Source organism: Chiloscyllium plagiosum, chromosome 23, assembly GCF_004010195.1.
Source record: "Chiloscyllium plagiosum isolate BGI_BamShark_2017 chromosome 23, ASM401019v2, whole genome shotgun sequence".
Taxonomy (NCBI): Eukaryota; Metazoa; Chordata; class Chondrichthyes; order Orectolobiformes; family Hemiscylliidae; genus Chiloscyllium; species Chiloscyllium plagiosum.
In genome coordinates, this window is record NC_057732.1 from 31,949,187 (window position 1) to 31,958,724 (window position 9,538).

At 39.4% G+C, this 9,538-nt stretch overlaps 1 protein-coding gene across 1 annotated transcript in view; it reads left to right on the top strand.

The window, feature by feature from the left end:
* Positions 1-9,538, top strand: part of pmpcb (peptidase, mitochondrial processing subunit beta) — a 39,573-nt gene that overhangs the window by 10,161 nt on the left and 19,874 nt on the right. Inside the window, exon 3 of the mRNA XM_043713836.1 lies at positions 642-785. Within this exon, the coding sequence (XP_043569771.1) occupies positions 642-785 (144 nt within the window). The remainder of the gene's footprint in view (positions 1-641; positions 786-9,538) is intronic.

The window sequence follows — 9,538 nt, forward strand, 5'->3', positions numbered from 1 at the left end:
GGGGGCATTCTAGCGAAGTTTGCTGATGATACAAAGTTAGGTGGACAGGCAGGTAGAACTGAGGAAGTGGGGAGGCTGCAGAAGAAGGGCTTATGCCCGAAACGTCGATTCTCCTGTTCCTTGGACGCTGCCTGACCTGCGCTTTTCCAGCAACACATTTTCAGCTTTGATTTCCAGCATCTGCAGTCCTCACTTTCTCCTCGATTGATGCCCTGAGAATACATACAACTAGTGGAATTTGAATTCAGTTCATAAATCTAGACTTTAATACTAGTCTCAGTCATGGTGACTGTGATAACTTCCCTTGATTGTTGAAAAAGTCCATCTGGTTCACTCATGTCTTTTAGGGGAGAAAATCTGCTGTTCTTATCTGATCTACCCTGCCCTATGTGTGACTCCACAACCGCAGCAATATGATCGATTCTTAAATGGCCTAGCAAGCCACTCAGTGTCCACATCCAAGTAAACAATAAATATAAACCAATCCTGTAGAAGTTTTCCATTCTGAAAGACCTAAAGAATTGTCTTTACAAACACTGTGAATGCTTCTATGTAAGAAAATGATAAATTACAAATCTATTTTTTATTGTGTTTTGCTGCAATTATATTGTCTCTTTACAAATTACCAAAATATATTTTAGCCCATCCTACACAACTGGAATAGATTCCAGGCGACACAAGCAACAGCTGCACATGTTGCTCTGAATATTCCAGAAACAAAAGTCACTGTTTTAGAAAATGGACTACGAGTGACATCTGAAGACTCTGGTCTTCCCACGTGTACAGTAAGTATTAAACTGGTGCACTTTGTATGTATCATTTATATCATTACTGTAATATAGTCTTATATTACAGTAATTAGGGATGCGATTGCTATAGTGTGTGTGTATTTTTATCTTTATTGCAATACTTATTTCAGATGTAAAAAAATTTTCTCAATCATTTGGTTGATGTACCTCAGGATTCTTAGACCACTTATGGGTGTTATCATATTTTTTTATAAGAAACTCCAAAAGACAAATATTCAACAAAGATGTTTTTGCAATAACACTACATTGAGCATGTTAAATAAGTATAAATACACCAGTTTCTTGGGTACAATATGCTAACTCAGATCATTGCTTTATTGTTTGACTCCTTGTCTAATCTGTTGTGTCGCTGAAACTGTTATTTATTTCTATATCACCTACAAACACATTGACCATAAAGCTGTCATTGTTAAGATTCCCATCCTCTATAAACTTGCAGTTGTCTAAACTACTGCCAAAAGTTTCTATCCCACAGCAATTTCCATTTGGCTATTGCCCATATTCTTACTGTCTTTGGTCTGTATTCTCACTGACTCTCATTGGCTTAGTCAGAGGATCTAGAGAGTGATATTGAAAATTATAATGCTATGAGTTCTAAAGCTGGGAAACTGGTGTGGCAGGGAGGGTTGTTATAGTGGGCAGGGTGGAGATGCTGTCTATAATCTCCAAAACTTTCAATAATAGTTTAAAGCAATAAGCACTTCAATCTTTTGTCCACTGTTAATGGCAAGTTAATGCTTGGGAAAAGATGTAAAACCTAAACTGAAAATGGCAGTGTGTGTTGGTCTGGATTGCAGTATCTGGGATCATACAAGCAGATAGCAAAAGACGGCTGCATCTTAAATCTCTCCAGGTTAGCCTTTGAACTGGAGTGTGAGTTTGAGACATTTTGACACACGAAAGGGGAAGCGATATCTTGATAGTTTGTTGCACGATCACACCTTGTAGAGAGGTGAAGGATCAGAATGGCATAGATGTTAGTCAGATATGTTCATGTAATGAGAATTCTGATAAATAAGGGAATTGGGGAGCCATTGACCCTGATCTTATCCAACTTTCTGCATGTGAAGACAACAAACAATTGCAGCTCAGCTAATGACATCTCAGAGCAGGACACAAGAGATGGAGGGGGGAGGATGGTGAGAAGCCTAATGTGGTACAGATTGTAGGGGATTCAGTAATTAGGGGACAGGTGACATCAGTAGGATCAAAACTCTGCATGCTTTGTTGTCTGCCCAGGAGATAGTACGAGGAAGGACAGCATCTCATGGTTGTAATTTTTGTATTATTACCTGAACCATTTTCAAACAGGCATAAACAAGCAGATTAGAGAGGTAAAGGAGTGGTGTGAGAAGGAAAAGTTCCATTTCATGAGATACTGCCACCAGTGCTAGCGCTGGGACAGGAAGGAACTGTACCACATTACCTCAAAACACATTTGAGGTAATGTGGTATGTATTTCACTGCTGGTGTAATACTGTAACTCCCAAAGTCTGGTTGATTCTATCAAAATGCATTAAATTAGCTTTTGGTTGTTTGCAACGAGAAGATATTGATTATACATAACTGGTATGTGTTTGTAAAACTCGCAACAGTGTTCAACATTGGATCTGATTCTGTATTTAGAAACATTTGCCAGGTAATAGTAAGTGTGTAAGGAATTAAGTTGATTAAACACTTGTGTGTACTGGAAGCTACATTTTTTTAATGCATGTGCCTATTCTTTTCAGGCAAAGCAATATGTATATGTACTATACCTGTTACAACTCAAAAAAATAGGTGATAGACAGTCGCTCTTTCAGTTCTCAGACTCTGCCCAGCCCATTCAAAATCAACCTCCCAGTTTAAAATTTAAACAAAAACTGGCAGTTAAATGTCAATCATCATTAATTAGTCCATTCTCAAGAACAATGCCTCTACTAATCAGAGTTTGCTTGCCAAACAGTCAGTACCCTTCCCTTGAATTGATATTCATGCAAATTGTCCTGATGAGTACAAGATAACAAACTTCAATAAAATGTCTTTCAGCATTACTTAGGATATTGATAGGTTAAGTTAATTGGCAAAGCTGTATAAATTTCATTGTAATCAAATATGAGGGAATCCATTTCGGATCTAAAAAGGCTAAAACATTTGTAATAGGTTACAAGCTGGAAATGATGGAAGTGAAAAGAGTCTGGGGGTGCTGAGGTATAATCGTTTAAATGACATGAACATGGCAGAGAAAACAATCAAAACCGCAATGGCCTTTGTATTTGGAGGAATGGAACACAACAAGATAAATCATGCATCTGCTTTATAAAGCTCAAATAAAACCAGACCTGAAGTCCAGGGTACCACACCTGAGGAAGAATATATTGACCTTAGAAGGAGTGCAGTGTAGCTTTACCATGTGGATTCTAAGGGTTAAGCTGCATGGAGTTATCAAACAAAGTAGAGTTGTATTCCCTGGAATTTAGAAGCTTGAGTGTTTTGATCAAAGTTTTCAAAATCTAAAGACAAACAGATAAGGTAAATAGACAGAAACAGTTTCTAGTAGTTAGGAAATCTGTGGCAAATTTGGGAGCTAGACTTAGTAGGAGTGAAATTAGGAAACATTTCTTAAACCAAAAGTAGTAACTTAGGAACGTGGTGGAGGATTAAACAACTCCCTGGAGGAGGAGGAGGCTGCACAAATATCCCCATCCTCATATGATGGAAGAGCCCAGAACATCAGTGCAAAAGATAAGGCTGAAGCTTTCATAGCAATCTTCAACCAGAAGTGCCGAATGGATGATCTATCTCTGCTTCCTCCAGTGGTCCCCAGCATTACAGATACTAGTCTTCAGCCAATTTGATTCATTCCACGTGATATCAAGAAATGGTTGGAGGCACTAGATACTGTAAAGGCTATGGGGCCTGACAGTATTCCTGCAATAGTACTGAAGACTTGTGCTCCAGAACATGCTGCTCCCCTAGTATAGTTACAACACTGGCATCTACTTGACAAGGTGGAAAATTGCCCAAGTATGCACTGCGCATAAAAAGCAGGACTAGTTGAACCTGGCCAATTACTGCCCCATCAATCGACTGCCGGGCATCAGTAAAGTGATGAAGGTGTCATCAACAGTGCTATCATACAGCACTGCTCAGCAATAACCTGCTCCATGATGCCTAGTTTGGATTCTGCCAGGGCCATGCAATCCTGACCTCATTACTGCCTGGTTCAAACATGGACAAAAGAGATGAATTCCAGAGGAGAGATGAGAGTGTCAGCCCTTGACATCAAGACCGCATTGGACCAATTGTGGCAGCACGGAACCCTAGCAAAACTGGAATCAATGGATATTAGGGGGAAAACTCTCTCTGGTTAGTCATGTTACATGTAGGAAGATGGCCATGGTTGTTGGAGATCAGTTATCTCCCTCCAGGGCATCTCTGCAGAGTTCCTCAGGGTAGTGTCCTAGACCCAACCATCTTCAGCTGCTTCGATGACCTTCCCTTCATCATAAGGTCAGAAGTGGGGATGTTCACCAATGGTTGTACAGTGTTCAGCACATTTCACGATTCCTCAGACACTAAAGCAGTCCATGTCCAAATGCAACAAGATGTAGACAATACCCAGGCTTAGGCTGACAAGTGGCAAGTAATATTCATGCCACATAATGCCAAGTTATGACCATCACCAACAAGAGACAATCTAACCACTGCCTCATGACATTCGATGGTGTTACCATCACTGAATCCCCCAGTATCAACATCCTTGGAGCTATCATTGATCAGAAATTCAACTGGACTCTCCACATAAACACCATGGCTACAACACCAGTTCAGAGGCTAGGAATACTGCAATGAGTAACTCACTTCCTGACTCCTGAAAGCCTTTAAGCCATCTACAAAGCAGAAGTCAGGATTGTAATGAAACACTCCCCACTTGGCTGGATGAGTGCAGCCCCAAAAACACTCAAGAAACGTGACACCATCCAGGATAACGCAGCTCACTTGATTGGCACTGCATCTATTCCTTCCATCATTTGAAGCTCAGTAGCAGCAGGATGTGCTATCTACAAGAAGCACTGCAGAAATTCACTGCAGAAGATCCTGAGACGCCACCTCGACCACTTACATCTAGAAGGACAAGGGAAGCAGATATATACACCATCACCTTCAAATTCCCCTTCAAGCCACTCATCATCCTGACTTAGAAATATATCGCTGTTCCTTCACTGTCGCTGGGTCAACATCCTGGAATTCCACAATGGTTTTGTGGGTCAACCCACAGCAGGTGGATTGCAGCAATTCAAAAAAAACACCTCACCAGCACCTTCTCAAGGACAACTAGGGATGGGCAATAAATGCTAACCAGCCAACAACACCCACCTCTCATAAAATTAATAAATACAAAATTATCAATTTGCCCATCGCGTCTTCCAAGAGTCTCACACTTTAGCTACACTTTCTTTTTGGCACTCCCTGCTTGATTTGATATTTCTTGTCAATTTACTTTCATAGTCAATTTGTTCCTTTTTAGTAGCTTTTTAGTTGTCTGCTGCTCAGTCCAAAAAACATTCCCAATCCTCTGACCAAACACTAGTTTTTGCTGCTTTGTATGCCTTCGTTTTGAACTGGATACTCTCCTTGATCATTTTCGTTAACTGTGGGTGATTCATCCTTCTCATCAATTCCTTTGTTTCGATCAGAATAAATTCTTGCTGAGCATTATGTAATATCTGCTTAAATGTCTGCTACTGCTCATTTACTGACCTTTTCCCTCAGGCTATTTTCCCAGCCTGTTTTAGGCAGCTGCTTCTTCGTACCTCCCAGTTGTCCTTATTTAAATTGATGGTATTGGTTTGAGTTCCAAGCTACACTCCCTCAAACTGATTTTAAAATTGTGTTATGATTGCTACCTTCTAGAGAATCCTTACGAGATTTCTTATTAATCCTACCTGAATACACATTCTACGTTTAACATAGCATGTTCCTGTGTAGGTAGTGCAACATTCAAAGAAATGATCGACAAAGACTCAATGCTCTCTACAAATTGGTTTTCCATGTTACCCTTGCCCATCTGATTTGTTCAGTTAATATATAGATTAGAAATCACTGATGACCATTGTCCTTATCGCACGCCTCTATTATTTTTCTTTTATCCTATTTTAAACTTTATCCTCTGAGATCTACAAACACCCAGTCATGAATTCCTGCCCTTACTATTCCTTATTTCAAACCAATCTGATTCCAGAGCATGCTCTGTTGCATCTATATCACTATCCACCACCGCATTGATAAACTCTTTTATTAACAACAGTACCCCACCTTCTTTTCCTTTTTGCTTATTTTTCTTGGATGTCAAATACCCTTGAATATCGAGTTCCCAGTTCTGGCCACCTTACAACCTTATCTCTGGGAGAAAGTGAGGACTGCAGATGCCCGAAACGTCGATTCTCTTATTTTTCTTGGATGTCAAATACCCTTGAATATCGAGTTCCCAGTTCTGGCCACCTTACAACCTTATCTCTGGGAGCAAGTGAGGACTGCAGATGCCCGAAATGTCGATTCTCCTGCTCCTTGCATGCTGCCTGACCTGCTGCGCTTTTCCAGCAACACATTTCTCAACCTTATCTCTGTAATAGCTATTGAATCACATTCATTTAGTTCTATTTGTGCCACCAACCCCTCATTTCAAATGCTGCACGTGTTCAGATAAAGAGCCTCAAGTTTTAACTTTTTACCATTACTACTTATTCTGGTTCTAATGTTTGCTGCTCTCTTGACATTTTCTATCATTTCCTATCACATTTTGATTATTGTTTACCTCTTCACTACCCTGCATGTCCGCATGCTCATTTTGTTTTGAATTTTTAAACTTCTCTTCAGTTGACTCCTCTAACTAATTTAATTGATAGCTTTAACTCTAAGCATAGTTAAAATTCTTAATCATTTATGAATCCTTAGGCATCTGTCTAAACTGTGTGGCAAGCTTCCTCCAATCCCAGTGTACTTGTTTGATCTTGTCTAGCTGTTGCACAATTATTTGTCTGCTCTGCATTTTCAGTTACTTTATTTGAACTGAGATCTTGCTTCTTGATATCTATGTATCATATGAGAGGGCATGATTAGCAGGAATGCAGTATGTACAAGTGGAATAGTACCTAGACAGGGTATGTTGACCTGTGTACCTGTGAGGAATTGATAGCTGCCTTTGCTGACGTGCTATTCTATGATTTTGTAAAATGAGTAGGTTTGTACCAGGGCCAGTTTTTAACTTTGGAGGTGATCAAGTGCCAAATAGAATGAGCTTCAATTTTTTTTAAACGTTAGCTGGTCGACTTTTACAAGGGATTGAACAGTACTTGATTTTATCTGGTCGTTCCCCAGTTTGGAACACCCTCCTTGAGCCATGCTGCCTGTCCAACTTATAAAAACCCCTGTTCACTAATTCTAATCTGAACCTGTATAACTCTGCATCAATCTCAATTGCATCTTTTTTTTAAGATTCTCAGCTATTTTTGCCTTGAAAGCAATGAGTAAGTACTTGTTATCTTAGTCCAAACTTTTTTCAGCGCTATTGCACTGGCCAGCTAAAATAGGCTGAGACCCCAGCCCAGATTGATAGAGAGCAGGCTTTTTCTTCTTCCTCATTTACCAACTCAGCTACATTTGCTACATTTTAACTTATACACATGCTCATAACATGAATGTTAACAAAAAATGATTCACCATGGCACAGTAAAGCTGGAAGCAAGTTATATCCACCTTGAAGAGAAGAAAGCCTAGAAAAAAATCTGAAAAGATGAGACTTTAACATCAGATTGTCTGGAGCAGATGACTGTCAAAATTTAAATGGTATTTTATGAAAGAGAATCATAGGCTGTCATTATTGACAACTATGGGCAAACCACTGACATCAGTAAGATTAAAAATAAACTTCATTGTGGCTGTATTACTACTTAAAGTCAAGTTTTTTTTAAAAGGTTAAAAATAATAATACAATAAACAGTAAGTAAAATGTCTTTTTAAAAAATGTTATGGGAAAGGAAATACAAAAAAATCCACTTTGATACTTACTTTTCTGTTTCTGTGTTGTGTTGCCTTAGCTTCTGGTTTACTGCGGATCTTTGTTCTGGCTTATGCTGACTGTGCCTTGCTCTGTAGCTGAGATTTAAAGAATGTGCAATGGGAGGAAGAAGTGCAGTGCAGTTCTTGAGATGTTCTGGATCTAGTTGAGCTTCCAAATTCTTAGCAATTACATTTGCTTTTGCCAGTATTTTTCTGTCTTCATGATTCTGCAAGCATCCACAACTACAGTTTTGAAATCGTTCAGTGACCTGCATTTAACCTGACATTACAGATTTGGATTCAGTGCAGCATTATTTTACCTATGATGAACTTGGCCATCTTGACTTGACTTTAAACTCTACCTCTTAAAACTTTATCTAGTGAGTCTTTCTTTTGATGAAGCTAAGAATTTCTCTGCATCCCTGTGTTTGTTAAATTTCTTCAAATGCTCATTCCTTCTCTACATTGGCAATTGTAATAAAAATATATTATGTCATTTCCTGTGATGTGGCATAAAAGGGAACTGCTAATTGGCCTTACTGCACCCTCAATGCTACAACTTATAAACTGCAAATAGATTTACACTTGCTGAGTTATTGACTCTTGGAATTGATATGGGTTCATTACAGTCTCTTAATAATAACCTGCAAACTCCACTGAATATGTTTTGTTTTTAAAACCTTTCTTTTTCTCTCACTCATAGGGAAGGTTTGTTTGAGAAACTTTCAGCTAAGTAACTAACTGCCCTTGACTGTCGTCAACAATATTGAGGGTGATGATGGATTCCCTGAGATTATCTTTCTCTGTTCCCCCCCCCTCAACCCCCCCAAAAATCCTTTCATGAAATGTTAAAGTGTGCTGGAAGAAGAGATCATCATTCAGAGAGGAGGGGAAAAAAAAATTTGATTAATCCTAATGTTGCTGTGAAAATGTCGGTTAACCTTTACAAGTCAAGAGATTCTTTAGAAATAGAATTATGTACCAAGATTATGTCTGTCCTTGATACGATCACATTTGGAGTGTTCTATCTCCAATAACTGCTATCATCTATGTTTGTTCTAGGTATAACTCCAATCAGCAGAGTTTTCTCTTTTAATTCATTGACAAGTACAGCTCCTTTATTGTACTTGGTCAAATGATGTTTTGATGTCAAGCAAAGTCATGTTCCATCATTCCTTTGATCCAAATTTCAACAAACAAGTCTGGAGTTGGGTTGCTCAAGCAGAACTCAAACTCTGTATAATGAACATGCCACTATTCAGAAAGTGCCACTTGGAACATAGAACATAGAACAATACAGCACAGAACAGGCCCTTCGGCCCACGATGTTGTGCCGAACGTTTGTCCTAGCTTAAGCACCCATCCATGTACCTATCCAATTGCCGCTTAAAGGTCACCAAAGATTCTGACTCTACCACTCCCCACAGGCAGCGCATTCCATGCCCCCACCACTCTCCAGGTAAAGAACCTACCCCTGACATCTCCCCTATACCTTCCACCCTTCACCTTAAATTTAACACCCTTGTAACACTCTGTTGTACCCGGGGAAAAAGTTTCTGACTGTCTACTCTATCTATTCCTCTGATCATCTTATAAACCTCGATCAAGTCACCCCTCACCCCTCATCCTTCACCGTTCCAACCTATCCTCGCACGACCTATTCTCCATTCCAGGCAACATCCTGGTAA